This window comes from Tupaia chinensis, unplaced genomic scaffold, assembly GCF_000334495.1.
Source record: "Tupaia chinensis unplaced genomic scaffold, TupChi_1.0 Scaffold000430_1, whole genome shotgun sequence".
Taxonomy (NCBI): domain Eukaryota; kingdom Metazoa; phylum Chordata; class Mammalia; order Scandentia; family Tupaiidae; genus Tupaia; species Tupaia belangeri.
The window spans coordinates 225,188-247,360 of NW_006159935.1; the positions used below are offsets into that span (position 1 = coordinate 225,188).

The window sequence follows — 22,173 nt, forward strand, 5'->3', positions numbered from 1 at the left end:
CACAGTCAATTGATTCTGTGGTGAAACAAAATACATTCAATAAATGCAACGGCTTGATATCAGTAACTCTAATTTTACCCTTTGTACATTAAAGATTTGTGAGTACACTTAATATTTCCCTTTAAGTTTCTGAAACTTGATTTACAAAGAGTTATTCAGAATCTAGAAACTAACTTTGCTAACTCTGCACAGTGTTAATTGTACATCAATGACTGTACTCTGAAGGTAAGTAGAAGCAGGCTGTTGTAACTCTCAGATGTGCCCTTGGGAACATAGAAACCAAAATTCCATCAAATGTGCCCTAAGGACTGGATTTTTTTTTTTTTTGCTCTATTTCATCATTGCTAGTCCACATGCGACATGACATAGCTATCAAATCAAGTGTCTGTACTTCAGATAACACATTCGTCTCATTGCAAAATGCATTTACATGAATCAAAATGCACGACTGAAAACAACATGAGGAAGATATCTTAATTTTAAGGAAATCAACCAAATTTGTACAAATTTGTATATAAGCAACTTGTAAACAGAGTTAATGTCAGCAGTAGAAAACTTAATGGGACCGAAGTACCTTTCTCTTAAAGGCACACTGTTAAGCCAGAGGAAGGCAAATCTAGCAGACATCTTATTAAACAAGTGTGCCAATGGAAAAGGCTGGAGCCTCCAGGGCCATGTTAATTATCTCAGGGTCGGAGGCAGTAAGAAGACTGTCTGGCAATCTCGAAGGCAGTCAGATGGCAGTGCCAACACACAAGCATCCCCAAGGTCTCACAGTTACAGCACCTGTCATATTTCAAATGACAGGTAATAGTTATGAACACGCCGACACTAACCTCCTCAATTATAGTCAATGTCAAGGTTTTACAACCGGAGGAACTGCTAATCTCTAACATATATATTGCCTGACGAAAAGTACTTTATAAAAAAAATAAGCAAGTGTTTAAAGCAGCTATCACATGATGCTACAGAAACCTTTGAACACTCACACACAGATAATGTGCTTTGGGCCATTACCTCTTGGGAAATAAAAACACTGATATGTATTTCCTTTTATAATAAGGAATTTATAGCATTTATAGTATGAGAAAACACAGAGAAGTTTAGTGGCTCTGAGTATCACTCCTTGATTTTAGGGACATTTTACCACAAGATACTTCAAGTTAGAATTGCTACATCTGCAATATAATGATCATATTAAATTATAATCTTGGATAGATATGGTGTAATTTTTCCAAACTACATGTTTTCTACTTTACCAAGATGCCATTTTTCCATCTTTCTGTTATTTTCGTCTGTTTGCAAACTGGTATGCTAGATGTGTCAATACCTACCTTTCAGGTTTTGTTTTACTTGTAAGCCCCATGGTAAAATGCAGTCATCTAGAAGACTGTGTGGTTTTTGTAGACTTTCCATGGTGCAACCTTTGATGAGAAACCATAAATTTTACTCAAGTTTAAGCTTAGTGTCCCAAATTTTGTAATTAAAATCACATTCCAATTGATTACACCGTAACAGGAATTTTAGCTCTGCCTGAACGGAGATTGTTAAGGGAAGCAATTGGGCAAGAGGCATAGGATATTAGACACATTCATGATCTAGCCTAGGAAGGCTAAACTATAAGAAGAAGCTTTTTATTGTTGTTGTTAATTTGCCAGAGAGCATAAGTACTCTCTGGAGAGACACACACACAGAGAGGGAAAGGGAGAAAGCCCCCCTCCCCCATGGGGAGTGGTCATGCTACAATCCTTTCTTTTCAATTTCTCCCCCTTAGGATTTGGGGCACCCATGCACACATGTCTGGTGTGTTTTACAAGCTTCTGGGCCAGGATTTGAATGATGTGGCCAGTCATATGGGACTCAACTCTCTTGGGACCCAACATATTTACTTAAGAACAATCTATGAATTTTTTATTGCCCCAGAAATATTTATTTACAAATGAAAAACATGAACACACTGAAGTGAGAGAAGACACCTATGATTTGTGTTTAATTTGCAAATAACAGAATTAAAATTTGATTTTCCCCCAAATTTGACTTTTGACAAAAATGTGTTGAGAGTTCTAATAGTTACACATTACACTCAGATTCTGAGTAGGCTTCTATGATGATTTACCTCAGGAATTTAACTCTAGGGAATATCATCAACATTGTCTTGGTCATTCAAAAGACACACTAACTTTTAAATGGATAAAAATGTTTAGATCACAGGGAAAGCATTGCATTCTGAGGTAAAATGTTCATTAACTTTTTCATAGTATTTACTTATGAATTATTTTAAATGTCTCAAACTTTGGTTTGGATTAATGTACAGCATACATTTACTTCTGTGGCCAAGAGAAAAGGATACAAAAAAAGCTTCAAAATCTAGCTCTTCCAAAGACACATTAGAAATTTTAATTTTTTAAAAAATAATTTCCAGATGGTACATGTGTTTGCCAGAGAAAGAGAAAGATGAAGGAAGGGCTCCTGCAATGGGGTATCAGGGTATGATCACTGCAATCCCTTCTAATCTGTCTTCATTCCATTGGGGTTCGGGGGAACTCGCACACACACACCTGGCATGTTTTCCAAGCCACCAGGACCGTAAGCCAAACAAACCATGGTTGGCCATGTAGGACCTGGCTCCCTTAACCATTTGCTTATGGGGCCAGGCCAGGAAACTTCAATCTGATTTTGACTCTATGTCGAGTGTGTGACAATTACCCTTACCCATATATTTAGATATGTCTATATTTTAAAGTGATAAAAATTGTAATAGTCAAGAGAGAAATTGTTATAACTGTGTATGTGTTATTTTTAAGTGTTTCTACTTGTGTGACACATGGTTTAGTCCATCTTACCCCTCAGGAGTAAAAGATGCTTTCAAAAGTATTGTGGCTTGTTGAAGCAGAAAGAATCAGTGAATCAAAAATATCAAGAAGTATATTTGGATCACCTGGCCTTATTTACTTTTGATTGGCACAGGGAACCTTTCACTCCTGCTAAGTAAGAGCTGCTCTATTTGCTGATACGGAGCAGCTACATCTGGATTGCAAAGTTTCTAAAGGTTAATTTCAGCTTCCAGCAAAAATGCCCTTGTTTGTATTGACTTGCATTGCCTTCTTACAGGTGAGTAATTCCAGATATAGTTTGAGGTCAGTTCCATCTAGATACAAAATAAAGGGTTTAAAAACAAACAGATAGGAGCCATTTTTCTTTAGCTAGATGTTCAAAATAAATGTTTGATCTGACCTGAAAACATAGAAAGCAACCATTTGCCATTTCAAGGTATTGAATATGAGCCTGGGTCACCGCTAAAAATATAAAAATTCTAGGTAAGGGCCAGCAAATCGCTCTCTCCTGGCATTTTTTTTAATCTGTCTTATTCTTTTTTCCCCTTTACTTAGAAAATACTCCATATTAAAACTATAACAACTCAGAATAGTGTATATCTTCCATTGATGAAGTAAAGAAAGGAAACTGTATAATGGAAGGAAAGATGAACGAGCATAAAGAATGCTCAGGTCATTTAAACTGGGAATTAATTAGTATCATCAGGGTCATCAGAGTAAATTGTTTCTCATTTAAATGATTATATGGGCCTTTTCAATTAAACTGATCATATTACATAAAAAAAATTCCCACAATGATTCTGATTTACATGAAATTTGTGGGTCAGTTTGTTTACAACTGAAACGGCCACGTCAACATGGATTCGTAAGGATTTCTCCATTCCCTCTACTTTGTGTCTAGGAATATTTAAGCTACTGGTATGCAACTTGGTTTTTCGTCCACTGGCACTTGGTCTGTTTTTTTACTCTAGCTATATCTGCACCTGCTATAACCTACAACACACATTCAATGGATGAGGGAAGGTTTTGTTTCATGGAGGAATATGTAAATATACAGGGCAGGGCATGGGGGTAAATGAGAATCTCTTTCCAGTGGTGGAACTGACGAATTAAACACACAAATCCAAACTCTCTGGATTCACTCATTCATCCTTCACCAAAAACGGTGACAGCAATAATGCTGGTGTGGAGACTGCACTGCTTCTGTTACAATATGCAGAAGGTCCCCATAAGCGAGGGACTGGGGGAAGACTGCAGACCAACTTCAGCCTGCAGAGCTCTTGGGCACGCCAGTGACTTTCCAAAATAAAGCATTTGCATGTCTTTAGGTGCAATCCCAGCACACCACTGTTGCCTCCACTCCCTATGCTGTACACCCAGCTTCACCCTGAACTGAGGCTGCCTTTCACCTGAAGGCACCGGTGTCTGGGATGTCTGCCCAGGCAGTCTGTTTCCTCAACTGTAAACCACAGATGGTTTTCTTCATCTGTAACAGGAAGATGCTTCTTCCCATTAGGTCAGTAATCTGAACTTTCTGGATATACTTTCTGGCATTCTGCCTACCTGTGGCCAAATATTTATCTTTTCTCCATCATTCAAACTATCTACTGCCCTCCAAAGTCCATGAGATTATACCTAAATATGTTAAGCAGCGTGTATATTCTCATCAGCATTGCATGAAACTGTATAAACCCATTGAATCCACAAAATCAAGATTTTCTTTAATGCAGGAAATTTTTTTTTCTATTGTTAGCTTAACAATTCATTCATTAGAATGGCTAAAGAGACAAAAACACAGATGGGAAATGGAGAATATAGATTTGTATTATTCCCAAATCTTTTCATATTCTATATTTTCCCCATTGAAAAATATTTCCACCATTTTTATTAAAATTTCTTTGCAAACATATATTCTTCATATCTATAATACACATTTAATGATGTCTCAAAATAAAGTTTGTAAATGTTAATAGTTAAAGATCTGTTAGCAAGTTTCTACAATAACAATCGAATACTTCTTTGTACTTTAAATTCACAATACTTTAAATACGTAATGGTTCTACATGATACATGTTATCTATTCTTCATTGATAAGGAAATGCAATCAAAGGGTTCACGGAACTTGATGAAGATCATACGATTAGAAAATAGCAGAGCAAAACTTCATGCATGTTTGACTTTAAAAGTGATTCTTCTAACTACCCATCATCCTGTGTCATCATTAATAACTTTTCAACAAGTGCTGGACAGCCCGACCCCTCACCGGCAGCATAGATCATGTGCACATGGAAATGCTTTCCCACGTCTGCTGCTCACTGGCAGACACAAAAACCCTCCTCATAGCGTGGATTTGAGTTCACATGCCCTGCTACCCTCTATCAGAGTCCCTCCAGCACAATTTTAACAGAGAATCACCAGATTATAGTTTGAATATCTAGACTCAAAAGCAAGGATTGCTGCCGAAGTGAAAAGTGAGAATTTAATTCAAATCCAGTTATTGAAATGCAGCGGTTTTGTTATCCAACTTAAATTATCTTAAAAGGTAACAGGTGCTTTTAGACTTCCTCATTTCCTCTTGCTTTTACACCTAATAAATGTTTATACATGAAGTGCTGTTTGTGTGCTGGCGTGGGTGGCAATGCCAGCCTTAGACTTACCGGCCTGATTGTTGTGTACCACTTAGGAACTTGGTGGCTGCGTGAGATCAGCTGAATCTCTGAGATGTACCTGCTTCTCTGACAACGGCAAGTTGCTGCCCTCTCTAGCGTGTATGTGACATCGTCAACTCATTTGCAGCTTATGCAAAAGTAAAACTGCAAAACCTAAGATGATCAAAAACTGTTCTTTTTCACTCTAGTATCCTGTTCTCCCACACTGCTAAAGAAAATCTCCCAGATGTGTGAGAAGGGTGTGTTTTCCACGTAATGCACCCACGTCTGCTGCTCACTGGCAGACACAAAAACCCTCCTCATAGCGTGGATTTGAGTTCACATGCCCTGCTACCCTCTATCAGAGTCCCTCCAGCACAATTTTAACAGAGAATCACCAGATTATAGTTTGAATATCTAGACTCAAAAGCGAGGATTGCTGCCGAAGTGAAAAAGTGAGAATTTAATTCAAATCCAGTTATTGAAATGCAGCGGTTTTGTTATCCAACTTAAATTATCTTAAAAGGTAACAGGTGCTTTTAGACTTCCTCATTTCCTCTTGCTTTTACACCTAATAAATGTTTATACATGAAGTGCTGTTTGTGTGCTGGCGTGGGTGGCAATGCCAGCCTTAGACTTACCGGCCTGATTGTTGTGTACCACTTAGGAACTTGGTGACTGCGTGAGATCAGCTGAATCTCTGAGATGTACCTGCTTCTCTGACAACGGCAAGTTGCTGCCCTCTCTAGCGTGTATGTGACATCGTCAACTCATTTGCAGCTTATGCAAAAGTAAAACTGCAAAACCTAAGATGATCAAAAACTGTTCTTTTTCACTCTAGTATCCTGTTCTCCCACACTGCTAAAGAAAATCTCCCAGATGTGTGAGAAGGGTGTGTTTTCCACGTAATGCAGACAATAATGTCGTGAAAACGGTGAGCATTTTTACCCATAAGCCGTTTACTTTTTCTCATCGCCTCTTCCCTATAATTTCTAATGAAATTTAATCACTACCAAGAAAAACAATCGTTTCGCATTTTCCCTTAGCGATAGCATTCATCTTGAAGGCATCCCCATGCCAGACTGAAGTACAGAACATCCATTTTAGCCTATTTGCTTGTAATAACTCCATTCATCACTTGTTCAACTCCTGGCTGCTTTCACTTTTCTCTACTTTTCTGCCTAACTTTTCTGTCCCTGGAGCTTTCAGTGACTTCACACAAAGCACACGTAGCTCTTTTCATTGTTTTTAAATGGTCATGAGGCATGTTCAGTTGCCAGAGACAGAGAGAGAAAGCACCGTCCAGGTGGGCATGGTCACACCCCCACCCTGTCCCCTCCCTCTGCACTAGGTCATGTGGGATCAGCTCACTTAATCACTAGGCTATGGGGCTGGCTCACAGACAGATTTATCACCTAGTGGACAGTAATCTCAGAGTTCTCAGGCAGTAAGAACCTATCCCATTTAGTGATAGTTTGTAGTGTTAAATATAAATGATTCATATTTATTACAAACTATAAATGAATATCATACATTTTGGTTTAAAAATTTTGCCAGAGAGTGTGTGTGCTTGCCAGAGAGAGGAACGAGAGGAAGGCCCCGTGCAGCACGGCCACACTGCAATCCCTTCCCTCCTCCCACCTGCTGGGATCGACCGTGCACGCTCAGCCACCCCTCGTTTTGCTTTATCTCTTTTCTTTTCAAATGTTGTTTCTGCTTTTTATTTAATCACTGTACATCTTTATAGTGTAGGACATGGTTTTTCCCAGCATGAATACAGTGCATATTAGAATTAGTCAAGTCAAAGACATTACCGTGTACATTATCATCAGCAGATAACTTTTCACTTTTGTGTCTGTTATATCGGGTCCAGAATGCTAACTGCATGGTCAGTCATGTGGATGGCGGTTCTCTTACCCAGGCCATGGTGATGGCCCAAACACTGCATATTTTAATGTAGTCTAGGGTTGATAAAAATCACACATATCCACTATTCGTCTTCAACTTTATAAGGTTATATGACAGAGAGAGCTGCTATTGTTATTCTTGTTTTAGGAGAAGAGAAAAACAGAAAGGGAGAAGGGTGCACCAGTTTCCGTGAATGTGACCAAAAAAGTGAAAACGAGTTTTTAACATTAAAATAATCTTTCTACGGTTACCCTATGATCCCACAGAATTCTATTGCATTCAACCTCTGTTCCTTTAAAAGGTAAGCCTTATACACCTAACACTTTTATTTCAAACCCCTATCAATGAACTGAGTTAAACTGAATTTAGAAGAAATAGGAATATGAAACCCCAGTGTACATCTCAGAAATCAGACTTATGTTCCTCAAGGAAGGGCCATATTCTGTCCATAGTAGCTTGATGCCCTGTCAAATCATGTCTGTTATCTGGCTTTCAATAAGGACTTTACATTCTTATTACTGATATAAAAAAACATTCGTGATAAACCTAGCTTAGCAGACAATGACTACCATGTCATTCAGTATCTTGGCATAATGCGATCTTAAATATTTTTAGACTATTTAAAAAAAAAAAAAAACTTGACAAACTGATAAGCTTTCTGCTGATAGTGTAGGCACTGTAACCAACAATGTTTATGTTTTCAGTGTTAATGGAAAGTTCAACTAGATCCTCAATCTTAAAGATGATATTAAGTTTATGGTAGGCATATTATCATTCTCCCTTTTCTACTAGTTTGTTTTATCTTATACTGAATTCTAGATTTATAAGAAACCCCTTTTCCCCCCAATTTTTCAGGAACAGAGAGGCACAAATGTAAATATAAATTACACTACAAAGAAGAGCAGTCTATATCTTCCACTCTTTCAAAGGCATGGAGAACAACTGTGGATGGAGGAGGCAGTATGGGAGGAGGATGGGAAATGGGGGAGGGTGAGAGGAAGAGAATTGAAAGGGGAAAGCAAGAAGCAAACCATTTAAGGATCACAAAAATGGATAATTATCTGATTATAACATGTATGATAGTATCTAATATACAGTGTATTCGTGCCGGGAAACCTCGTTTTCTAAGCTGTAACTGTGTACAGTGATTGAATGCATTTAAAAAAATCTCAAAAAGGAACAATCTAATATGCTTAAAAGTTTAAAAATATATATATTTTTTGTTTATATATTGTTTGTTCCAAATGGTTACATCTTCATGACATGAGTCATGAAGGAAACTGAAAGATAACCACAAAGGGGATTAAACCTTCTAACCTGGCCTTATTAACTCTGGCTTTAACCGAGTTTAACCAACCATGGCTATAGTGAACAGCATTGTTCATAACTTTTAATTACACTAATCTCTCTAACTGTATAAATATTATGGACTTGGGTGAACAGTACATTTGAGAAGATAGTAATAGCATAACATATACTGCATTATAGATTTGTAATCTAAGTCAAAATTAGAACCCACATTTCAGTAATTGTCAATTGCTGGAATCTCTGAAATCAAATAAAGTCCTTAAAACATCTCTTTAGAACCTGGAGCCTCCAATTCAGGAACACCCCATAATGTTAAAAAAATATTTATTAGCTTGCTTATAATGTTTAAGTTTTTCAAATGAAATACTTATGATTTTTGCAATCTATGGACTAGGTTGTATTTAATCTATCAATTAGAAAACAATGATCAAATATATTTTTTGAGCAGGTTCTCTTTCATATGTTCCTAGAGATACAAAGAAATTATGACACACAGCTGCTGCTTTCAAGGTATTTACAACTTATTCTGGAAAATGAGATGTACATACAGAAATATAAATATTGCCTTCCTATCACCTCTGTTAAAGAGCAATGCAACACACAAGAAGGTATAGATTTTGTACACAGAAGGACCAAACTCAGAAGATTGCCAATGAAAGTAGAATTATGTGGGAGAGATGGCAGTTTTATTTGTTCACAAGATCAGTTTAAAACACTTTAGGGATGGACTGGCAGCTGACATGGTCGTTAAGGTGCTGGACTCCCATGTGGCTAACTGTAGTTTGAGTCTTGGACATAGTGACTTAAAAATCACACTGGGCATGCATGTGTGCATGCCAAAAATCCTAAGAGGAGAAAAGAGGAGAAGATATACAGTGTGGTCATCCCCCTGGGGTATGATTTGTCACTTTCCCTCTTACTACCTCTCTCTGGCAAATATACACCCTATGGCAAAAACTAAAAAGCAAAAAGCAATACTTGAGGGATGAAACAGTGAGGCCATTAAATTCTGTACATCCTCTATTATACCATTCACATTGATTTGTAAGTTTTCACACATAAGATACCTCAGTATCTTGTGAGTTACTTGAGGATCGTGGTCATACTTTTCTTATCTTTGTACCCCCAAGTTGTAGTATAGATAGGCTTTCTTTTAGTTCAAGAAATGGTTACTCATTCAATATTTATGGGACATGCAAACTTTTTACCAGTACTGGAAACCCAGTGGATAATGGAGAGGCATGGTTCCTGCTTTTATGGAGTTTAAAGTCTTGTAGATGAAGAAATGAGTGAAGGAATGAAAGGTTGAGTTGGACATGTTCTGTCAATAGGAATTAGACTTTTGAATCAGGAGGGCCACAGTTCACAACTTTCTCTTTTGCTAATCAATTTATTTCACTTCTTGGAAAATATGAGATGCTATCCTCCCACTGATGATTACAAAAACGCAAAAGAGTTTGTCTTCTGCTCTTCTGTTTATTCCTACTAGCCAAGAGAACTGGGTTGGGTTTTATTAATATGTTCTATGGTCAGTATGCTAGAAATGATCAGTATTTCTCCTTCAAAAGACGAAACGCATTATAATACTGAATACGCTGTCACAAACCAAACTGCCCAGAGGTGCTAATACATTTGCTAGAGGCGGGAAGCCCTGACAAGAAATCCCAGCCAGAGAAAAAGTATGGAAGTAGAATGTGAGAAACAGAAAGAGAGAGAGAACCCAGCATTCTTGGGTGTGGATTATAAATGCAAGTAGTTTGGCTATTCAACCTGAAGATACTGAAGAGCCTTTGGGGACTTAGGAACTGAGAAGTGGCAGAATCCAAGGGATATGTTGAGATAATTACCCAGCAGTGGGACATAGTCCACACTGTTATGGAGAGAAACTGAGAACAAGGAAGGCCCGTACGGATGATACAATTGAATAGGTAGGAACTTTTAGCAACGACAGTGCCAGAGGTACCAGGTTCATTAACGAAGTTCGCACCAGAGAGGGGGAGAATGGTGCACCACTAGCTGGGTCAGGTCCATCAGGAAAGGACCGATTTGGAATTAGTAGAGAATAAGCAAATTTCTTATTTGATGTCATTTCAAGTGTAATTCACTCAAGTAGGCGAGGTCCAAGTTAAAGTTTTGAAGAAGGATCCCTTTGAAACAGACACAGACATAAAGCAAAAGCATTCTCATCTTAAGAAAATTTCTTAGAAGTTTTATCCTAAATAATAACATCCTTTGTCAATCCTTGAGGAATTAAGTAACTTTTGATTTTTCCTTGAAACCATCAAGAACCAAGACCTATAGCTATTTATGTATTACTATAGTAATATAAATCATAGTTTCAGGAATTCGTTATTATTAGTGCTCATTCTATAGTGGGAAAAGGTCCCAATTCAGGGACTACTGAATACAGAATCAGAACATTTGATGATTCGTTTGTTTATCTAGTCCCTAATGGATCAGAGTGCTTATTGTGTGTAATAGACAGTGATGGGTTCTGTGATTCAATTAAAAAAAAAAAAAACCACACAGGAGAAATCGGGTCCCTGCTGAATGAGTTCACATCTTCCCCGAGTGAAGAACAAACTCCTATTTCCGAGGGCACTCCCTTGAAGTTTCTACTTACCAGCATCTCAGTCTGACACTGAGGAATTCTATCAGGCATAAAAATTTTGGAGGCAACAAATTGAAATCACATAAGAAAATGATATTTATCAATAGACTGAGTAATATTTGATCCCGCAGAATATATTCCAAGTATTTCTAATTACTGAATCAGGGAGCCCAGATTAATATGCTTCTTAAGAAGGGTACAGTTCCACAGGAGACCTGGATGGAGGGGAGTTGTCGGACATGGTACATAAAGTGAAATTAGATCACCTGTAAACGCATAACTTAGGCTCCTACCATTTGGTCAGTTTTGTAATGGCTGTAACGTAATGATTCAACTCATTTCCTGGGAACAAGGATAAGTACATGTTCAGTGTTCTGTATCATATTACTGATTAGAACCTGCCAAAGCTCTGTCTAGCTGAAGATTTTAAGCAATGAAATGAAAAACATTTTATATTTGATACAGGTCCACTCTGAGTAGATAAGTGAATACAAAGTTGTCAACAATAAAAATAAACAAGACAAAATTAGTACACAGAATAATTTGCTCAAATGCTATTTTTCTAATGGATTAAAAATTTCTTAGCAATCCATTTAACACATTGAACGCTGTGTGTAGTCAGACCCTGTGCTCGGCGCTGGAGAAAAAACAAAGGTAAGCTTTGCATGAATACCTTCAAGCAGCAACGCGACTCAGTTCAGTAAGCAGCAGTGTAGACCACATAATTCATGTGGAAATAATACCGTAAAGCTGTAAGTCACGATACAAAGGCCAGTCAGCAGGAGTGTTGTGATATGCGTGGCAGAGTCATCATCATCACGCTTGCGAGTAGGGTGGCTCAATTAAACCATGATAGTGCACTAAACACGGACAAAAGCAGGAGCCCACTTCTTTCAAGAAAATAAATCGGTGGGAAAATGCTAAATGCTTCAGAGTGAATACCTGTCAAAAGATAATAAACCTCTCTGAAGAGTCTGTAGTTTCAGTGGTCAACTTTGTGCTCTATGTCACAGTAAAGCTAACTCATGGCATAGGCTCACACGATTTGGTCTGAGCCAATAGATGTAAAATAGGTACCGAGAGGTATAAAATACTGGTTCCATGGAATGGGTGCACTATGTCCATTCCTCAAGCTCTTTTGCTGTAGGGGGATCTTAAATGTGAGGAACCCATTTTCTGAAATATAAAGAGGACTATGCAGTAGTGTGATACCTGTCACCTTCAGTAAGCCAAATGCCATGCAATCTATGTTAGTGAAAACGTGCCCCAAATGATAAAATTACTTCCCTAATCATTATGATATCCATGTACTGATGAGCTAGGGGGAGGGATGTACCCAGTATTAAGCTCTTTAACTCCTCATTTTCAGTTGGTAATCAACCAGCAAGTAATTTACATCTGTGTTTGAACAGCCTGTTTTGTTTACCAAGTGTGAAAACAAAATGAAAGTAGCTCTCCAGTATAATTTAAAAATTAAGCACTAAAATCTGTGGACAGAAATGCTAACTGAATTACTAGGACACATCTTGTTACTTTTTGTATTTTGCTTATGAAAGGTGGCCTGGCTCCTGTTAATTTGCCTGCGTCCAGAGGTATCTGAAAAAGGCCAGTAAAGTCTTGCATTTACAGGCCCTTGTAAAAGGCATGACCAATGTGCCTGGTTTCTGTATTTGATGGATGTTTTATATGCTAATTTTGACACTGATCTAAGAGCCATGAAGGTGGCAACGTCTCCCTGTACATCTTTACTGCAAATGGAAACAGTGCTGCTGAAAAACAAACTCAACTCAGTATTTACAATGATTGATATTTTTGAATATAAACATGGAGACCTCTTCTCCAGAAGGTAACGTGATTGTGTTCGATGCTCATAGCATTTCTGACAGGTTTCATGAGACCCTAACCCTGTGAGGGATGGTGTTGCCACACCACCTCTCATAGACTTGCCACTCGGGTTTCCTGCAGTAACAGACGTCAGGGTCTCTGCTTAGTGACACAAGCCAGAAAACCTAAGGGCGGCACATATGTCTCAAGAGCTGCCCAGAGAAGATACGAGTCTCTCACCTGATGATCTAATCGGATTATTTTACTTACTCAGAAGAAGAACGTAATAGAAAAGTGCTTTAGTGCAAAACAAAACAAAAACCTGGAATTACTAAGTGATAACGGCATTGACACACGTGGTAAAAGAAGCAACATTAAGGAGCAAATTATTCTGGGAAGACTGGTGTATGTCTATTCTTAATGTGTGTCTTCATTCGAGGTTTTAGAACCCATTTTATTTAGGTGAGTGTATTTTCAGAAAAACAGATCACCAATCATGAAAATAGGTCTGCTGACTCCTGAGAATTCCAGAGCGGGAAGCAGGGCCTGTCGCTAATACAGTAAGGAGCCAGGAAAGAAGCTGCCCTGCATGTGTGGAATTGCATGGCCTTTTCCTTCCCCTACGACATCCAAGCAGTGCTAGAATTGGCCGGCCAGATTCAGATCCCTGGTCTGCCACTGAGTGAGTTACCTTGGGTAAATTGCCTGCTTTTACCCTGCAGGGTAGTTGCAAAGAATGCCAACAGTATTTGTTAATTATTTAGTTTGGTATTTACTACACAGCAGGTACTTGGGAAGTAAGGGTTGTTTTTATTTATTTTGGTTTGTTTAGTTTTTTGTTTTTAGTTCAATCCCACTATGGTGTAAGTTTTACAGGATCTAGGATGTAAGTTATGTGTCTATGTGAATGAATGAGAGCAAATTATTCTAAATCATTCAATTAAGTTGTTATTTCTGCCATACTAATTCTATGAAATAAGTAATTACACTGCATTATCCACTAAAATACTCTAAGAAACATAACTCCATTGTGATTCCTGTGACTGTTCATATAATGTAGCTATTTGAGTTTTCCAGAACAATAAATTTAGCTTCTATCTAGTGAAAAATTATAGTTTAATACTAAAATATAATATTTCTCTTATTTAATAAAGTTTCTTTAACACCCCCTACACACACACACACACACATTAATAAGGCACCCTGTTAGCCTTCAAAATAACTTTTTCAATATTTGAAATAAGAGGATTTTGTTGCCCCCATTCTCCCCTCATCCGTATAATTACCAAAAATATCCCAGCTTTGGTGAATGATTACCTGGTTTAGGTCATCTGCCTGGGCTCTCAGAGACCATGGTGCAGTGAGTGGGTCCAAAGTGAGTCACGAGACTAGGTGAGGACAGAGTGACAGATGTCTAACTAGTTTACGCCTAGAAGTCATTACTAATTACACAGTTTATTACGTCCTGCCAAGGAAACAGGATGTTTTAGAGCAAATCTCAGTTTCAAGTAAATCATTGTTTAAGTCAGAATTAATTGTTGCATGCAGTATGTAGCCACAAGTTCGTTTTGAATGAACGTATGTTTGTTCGTAAGTGTGTCAGGGTGCTTTCCCCCGGGCGGCACATATGTCTCAAGAGCTGCCCAGAGAAGATACGAGTCTCTCACCTGATGATCTAATCGGATTATTTTACTTACTCAGAAGAAGAACGTAATAGAAAAGTGCTTTAGTGCAAAACAAAACAAAAACCTGGAATTACTAAGTGATAACGGCATTGACACACGTGGTAAAAGAAGCAACATTAAGGAGCAAATTATTCTGGGAAGACTGGTGTATGTCTATTCTTAATGTGTGTCTTCATTCGAGGTTTTAGAACCCATTTTATTTAGGTGAGTGTATTTTCAGAAAAACAGATCACCAATCATGAAAATAGGTCTGCTGACTCCTGAGAATTCCAGAGCGGGAAGCAGGGCCTGTCGCTGATACAGTAAGGAGCCAGGAAAGAAGCTGCCCTGCATGTGTGGAATTGCATGGCCTTTTCCTTCCCCTACGACATCCAAGCAGTGCTAGAATTGGCCGGCCAGATTCAGATCCCTGGTCTGCCACTGAGTGAGTTACCTTGGGTAAATTGCCTGCTTTTACCCTGCAGGGTAGTTGCAAAGAATGCCAACAGTATTTGTTAATTATTTAGTTTGGTATTTACTACACAGCAGGTACTTGGGAAGTAAGGGTTGTTTTTATTTATTTTGGTTTGTTTAGTTTTTTGTTTTTAGTTCAATCCCACTATGGTGTAAGTTTTACAGGATCTAGGATGTAAGTTATGTGTCTATGTGAATGAATGAGAGCAAATTATTCTAAATCATTCAATTAAGTTGTTATTTCTGCCATACTAATTCTATGAAATAAGTAATTACACTGCATTATCCACTAAAATACTCTAAGAAACATAACTCCATTGTGATTCCTGTGACTGTTCATATAATGTAGCTATTTGAGTTTTCCAGAACAATAAATTTAGCTTCTATCTAGTGAAAAATTATAGTTTAATACTAAAATATAATATTTCTCTTATTTAATAAAGTTTCTTTAACACCCCCTACACACACACACACACACACACACATTAATAAGGCACATTTCAGAAAGGCAAAAGAAACAGCAGAAATAACATCAAAGATAATTACTTTTAGCAATATCTCAACGAAAACCAGCTTAGCACTGTGGTCTTAATGCTTCCAGACACACTCATATAGAACTGAAAAATCTTATACTATATATTGTTTTATGAGCTAATTTTCTTTACTTTGCAATATATTCTGAAAATCTTTTTTCCCAATAAATATGCTACTGATATTCTATTTTGAAGAACCAAAAATATTCCATACAGAAGCACTATCCAATATTATTAAAAATCCATATTGTTAGGTATATAAATGATTTATTGAGAATGAAATCTCCGTGAGGATAGGTTTGTTTTGTTTGCTAGTGTATATCTAGTTCCTTTAGGGCCATGCCTCCACACAGAAGCAGCAGTCATTATTGGTTAAAAACATTCTCTTAAGTCTGTGCAATTCTACTCATATAGAAAAGTATCTATAAGCCACTATTGCATGCCAGAAAACATGCCAGAGACAGGGAAATCAAAGCATAATGATAGAAATTAATAAATATAAAGAGTATTCACTAAATTGTTTTCGCATTGAGTTACAAGTAGTTCCTTATAAAATTTAGTAGTATTTGAATCTAAAATAAACAAATGGTGATCTTTTACTATTATTAGACCAGAGATCCTATTCTAAACATCAGAGATAAAGGAGTAAATAAGACGGAAAAGACCTTGCTCTAGTGGGACAAATACTAGACAAGATATCATAAATGTGATTGTTTTAAAGATTGGGGATGGGTATTAAAAGTTTACTCAGCTAGCAAAAATGAGACGCGATCTGCGAGAACACAAATTTTAAACTGAGATTCAAATAATGAATAGAAGCTATCTAGATAAAGACGGTAGATTTAATAATTCAGGCAGTGGGAAAAAAATGGATACAAAGATCAATATTTAAGAAACCATGGGACCAGCAGATGGCAGAATGGTTAAGTTGCTGGCCTCCCATGTAGTCGACTGTGGGAGTCATAGACCAGTGGCTTCAAACTCATGCTGGGCACGTGTGTGTGCATGCCCAGGATCGTGAGAAGAGAATGGAAGAGAAAGGATTGCAGCATGGTCATCTTCCCCAGGGGTAGGCAATTTCTTGCTTTCTGACTCTCTATCTCTGTCTCTCCAGTGAGCTCATGTGTCCTATAGCAAAAATTAATCTTAAAAAAAAATGAAACCATTAGATAATGAAAGAACTTAGGATAACCTAGTTAGTCTGAAGTACAGGGAATAGAATGAAGATTGGGATTGTAAGAGGATCACAAAGACCTTTATAGGCCATGTTTGAAATCTTGAATGTCATCTTTCTTTTTCTTTATTAAAGATTGTGCTCCAAAAAGATAAGCTTGAGTTTTGAAAGAGCTAGGTGTTGAAGAAACCACTGGTTGTCCCTCACTCTCCTGTCCTTTATGAGTGGCAGAACTCCTGACTTTTTAATGACGTACATTCCCACTGGTAAAGTACACTTCAGGTTCCAGCCTACCTTATGGTACCAAAGCTAGAACTTCAACATATTCTGGGGATATATTCATATATCTTACAAGGTACTAATTTTTTTTTATATTTCTTTAGATAATTTTTTGAAGAATTATTTGATTTAACTTCATTTATTTGTTTATTTTAATTTGATCAGAGAGAGACAAAACAAGAGTGAGAGTGAGGGAGAGAAGGTAAGAAAGCAAGCTGCTAGGTCCGGGACTCAAATTGCAGACGATCATGGGGGGGTCCAGCGTCCTTAACCACCATGTCACCTGCCAGCCCTATAGGTGTTAATTCTTTTGAAATCAAATGCACCAGCTTTATTTCAAACTAAGTTATCACTAGCAAAATTAGAGTTTGGCATGTTAACAAAAATTGTGGAAATTTATATCTAAATTGATTTTTAACTGCTATGGTTCAACTAAATGATTTAGTGTATCATTTGCATTTTATTTTCTGAAACACACCATACTTAATATGATTTCAGTAAGGCAAGAAAAGGCAGACTTTTCTTGGTGTCGGAGCTGTGATGATGAGGTAACCACAGTTCTTCCTAAAATTAAACATCCTTACACCTATCATGCCTCAAAGAAGATAACAAAATTCAGCCTTAAGTGTGATTGGAGAATGGCCACTCAAGTAGCAACTGTTTAACTCACTGCCCTAATGGCATGGCAGACCTCTACCTAAAGTTCAAGTAGTTTTATTTGGAATATACTTTTCATATTCTTTTAAGAGCTTTTCAAACATGCATGCACACATATACATTAACTGAAAAATCTGGAAAAATACCTTCAAATGTTGTTGTCATGGTTTCGTCTCACATAGTAAACAGTAAAGCTGAGCATGATACTGAAGTGTTAAGTTCACCAAATGGTGTGTTTTTAAGCCTACTGTCAAAATACAAAAGAATTCTTAAGTTTAGTTTTCTTTGTGAAAATTGCTGATCTTTATAAATCTACACTTCCATGAGAAGATAGGCCATTGATTTATTCGTAAGCACACATAATATTTGCTAGTTTTGAGTATTTTCCATTCTGGGGAGGCCTTGCCTGTGGGGTTGTCCTTCTCTTACAATGTTCCTTTCTGGTAACGTCTCACCCCTTACTCTGAGGCAGGAGTGAAACTGTTCACTCCTCTCTACTCACAGGGCTGCTCCAGCTATGCAGTAGGCCCTTCCTCTCCCACTCAAGATTCTCCAATGCTCTTCTGTGATTACACAGGGGCGAAACTGTTCACTCCCCTCTAATCACAGGGTTGCTCCAGCTATGCAGTAGGCCCTTCCCCTCAAGATTCTCCAATGCTCTTCTGTGATTACCTGGATTAGACCCGACTCTCTTCTCTCGCTATGCAATAGATTTCATTTCTCTATGAACAATGGAAAACAGATTTGCTGAGATTCCCTGATAGAAAGTGGTCCTCTGGCTAATAAGCTGGGACCTTAAGCTGTGTAACGTGGGGTAATCAGAATTAGTCTCTCTTCAACAGCTGAATCTGTAAGATCATGTAAGAAGGCCTCCAGCAGGCCCATCAAGAACAGGACCACACACAACTGTGGCTGCCCATCTATGGGTCAAGGGGAAAGCCAGTATCTGCAAGAATGAGCGGTAAAACCTGGAACTGCAAATGCTGAGAACCAAGACGTTTTGATAGAAGTCAAATACTAGAAGTCCTGAAATTAGTGCCTAAATGTTTTTAAAAGATGTCAATCTCTTTATGACTTTTTGCCAAACACTGCATAATCAATTGTGCATCACTGTTAAAGTGGGAGAACATGGAGGTTGCATGTAGGAAATGAGAAGACACACAAGCCAGTGAGGCACACCTGTGAGCTCTGAATTATCCTGCGCTGAATGGCCCTTCCTTAGGCTGTTAGGCTATGCCAGTAGAGAAAAGCGTGCCGAGACTAGAATAGACACCTAGAACGAAGGTTACCAAGGGAAGCACCAAATCATTCCACCAAAAGACACTAAGGAGTCAGATTTCATCAGCAAAAGCTGCTTCACATTTCTTCTCAGCTGGCCAAAAACTATCTGGTGAAAGCTGGTGAATCAATGACTTCACACAAGCAAAGCTATCATGTTTTTCCATTTTTATTCTTTGAGCTAAGCATTCTTTAAGCTCAGATAGAAAACAGTACCATTTAACAAACTATGTTAAGAGAATTTTGCTCCTAAAACAAATGTTTTGAAGTAATAACATAGAAGCAAGACAGTGATACCAAAAGCAGTTATGGGGACAGACTGCAGATGCCAGATGAAGGTCAAGTGCTTTAAGGCTCTTAGTGATGTTCTCTCGACAAAATATCCCCAGTGTGTACTTATCTCTTTGGAAGATGTGGCATAATTGACTTTGAGTAAATAAAAATAAAGCTAAATAGTTTGAGTCCATATGGCTGTTATTTAATGTTTTACTTGATTTGAACTAAAGATAGTCATTGAGACCCTTCCACCACTCCCTTAGTTTATCTCTAGGGAATAAAGATTAAAAGTGGGATTATTGGCCAGAGCTATGTGTTATATAAGATTAGTTTACAATAATATTCTATATGGAGTTAATCCAGATCCACCCTGCAACTGTAAATGCAACAATTTTAATCACTGTTCTTTACCATTGTGTGTGTGGGGGGGGCGAGGGGGTGATTCCCATCACTTAAATGTGTTCACCCTTGTGGGCTTACACCCTTGTGTAAACTCCAAGACAGCCAAGAAAAATCATGGCAAATAAATCAATTTCTTAAATACTATTTTGTTGCCATTCTTTTCTTCCTGTTACATGATATTTTATAAATGCATTATTTTGATATGAAAATAAGACTTGACATAAACATAAAAAATCAAGAAATAGTGTTTATGTTGAAAAAACCTAGTTTTACATTCAGCAAAAAGATTAGCTAATCAATATTGCTGTTGCATTTCTTGCATGAACAAATTAAATAACTAAAAAAGCATGTTGAGACTATCCAGTGGTAGTACAATCCCTTCCTTTATCAGTGTAGGAACAATCAAAATAACAAACATGTGGTCTGCAGGTAGCCCTTTAACTTTTAAGAGAGAGTTTTACCATAGGGTACACATGCTCACTTGGAGAGACAGAAAGAAAGACATCACCCCCTCGGGTTGGGGGTTGGATAGCCACACCACAATCCCTTCTCCTCCATTCTCCTCTCAGGTTTTGGGCATGCATGCAAATGCGCCCAGTGTAAGTTTCAAGCTTCTGGGTATGAAACTCGAACTGCAGCTGGCCATGTGGAATTCCAGTGCCTTAACCACTACACCATTTGCTGGCCTCCACTTTAACTTCTTTTAAAGACAGCAGGATAAAATGTTTTTCTCCAGAAAGGCCACGTTCAGTAAGCCAGGCCAACTTACCCTGTCAAATGAGCATATACTTCTCCTGCTCAACGACTACATCACTTGACCCTGTTTTTACTTTTATTACAATTAGAAAACATGCCTTTCTTTTATAGTGGTATATTACCATACTTATACGTTAATATAATGATTTTTAGTTTTCGTCCTTTGGACAATGCTATCACAAAAACAAAGTGCTGACTTTATTACGTACTGATAAACAGGAATGAAAACGGTGCCCTCCTCTGTTCTTACTGTACCCTCTAGGTTGGCATCATCAGAGAATATTTTAGAATCTGTTAGAAATCTGTTAGAAATGGGATTCTTACATCCTGTTCTAGTCTGAATGACAAACTTGAGAGTGAGTACAAACAAATTGTGTTTTGCTAATCTCTTCATGCAGTTTTGAAACAGCTAAATTTTGAAATCACTGCCCTTGAAAGGCAAAATTTAACACTGTGGTCATCATCAAATTGATTTTACATATCTTAGATACCCTGTTGAATTTGGGTTTGCCCCTTTTTCATGAAATATTTATAAGTAAGAAATAAACATAGGTTACTTGTCTAAAACCAAACCAAATCAAACTTTTCCTTTACATTTTCCTGAAAACTTACCCTGTGTGTTCACTATACAGAGTAAAATTTCCTTCTGATTCTTTGTAAATAATGACTTGACTAAGCATGGAACGGGAACAAGTCCTAGAAGGTAGAGTTGCTTAAAACCCCTGCCTAGATCTGGGCCTCCTTTTCCCTGGTAAAGCCAAATCATGTCGAAATGGAACACAGAGCCCTTACCGCCACAAGGATCCAGTTGTGACCGAGTCAGTGGTAGATAGGGAGTCTACTTGACTTTCTTTAGTCCACAAAACTGGAGCATGAATTCCTGGTTCCCAAACCAGCCTGGGGCCAGGCCTCTTGGCATCTGAGAAGTCAACGATTCTCAGGCTTAGCTGATCCTCTCAATCACTAGTGAGAGTGTTTCTAAAATACAGTTTCTCACATCTCGTCCTAGGCTTCTTAAATCTGCAGCTGTAGTTCCCTTCTTTCTAATGATCAGTCAGATACCAGCTCTGGGCCCACCAAAGTGGATACACCAGACACCTCTTTCTTCACTGGCTTAACACTGTCCATCTGTCTGAAGTCAGCCTCATGGTTTTTCTTCCAGAATTTTCTACCTGACTCAGCCGCACATGTTCTCTTCCAGTCAGGTAGATCACATTGTGCTATTTTTAGCACAATGTCTCTCATTTCTCCCAGCTGTTTTGGTTTTCAATGGCCTGCTTATTTCCAAACTCACAATCTGATACTTGTTACCTGATAAATTAACTTTGAATTTACTAGTTGTGCAGTAGATTACATACATCTCATGATTTCTGGCCCCTAACATTTTCAGTCTAAAGAAGAAATTAGCTAGGTGGATTTGGGGCAGGCAAGAAACATTGCAGAAAAAATTAAACTGAAAAAATTAACTGTGTTAAAAATCAATCCACTGTCCATAGGAACTTGTATATTCTTTCTTAAAAAGCTGTAGACACAGGGGCAGCCTGGTA

General features: G+C 37.9%; 1 protein-coding gene across 3 annotated transcripts in view; it reads right to left on the reverse strand.

Moving 5' to 3' along the window:
• NAALADL2 (N-acetylated alpha-linked acidic dipeptidase like 2) overlaps positions 1 to 22,173 on the reverse strand; it is a gene marked incomplete at its 3' end in the record, with an annotated part of 659,756 nt that overhangs the window by 221,575 nt on the left and 416,008 nt on the right. Inside the window, 1 exon segment of one of the 3 annotated variants that reach the window (XM_027774416.1) lies at positions 1,335 to 1,424. Coding sequence (XP_027630217.1) covers positions 1,335 to 1,416 — 82 coding nt within the window. 3 annotated transcript variants of the gene reach the window in all.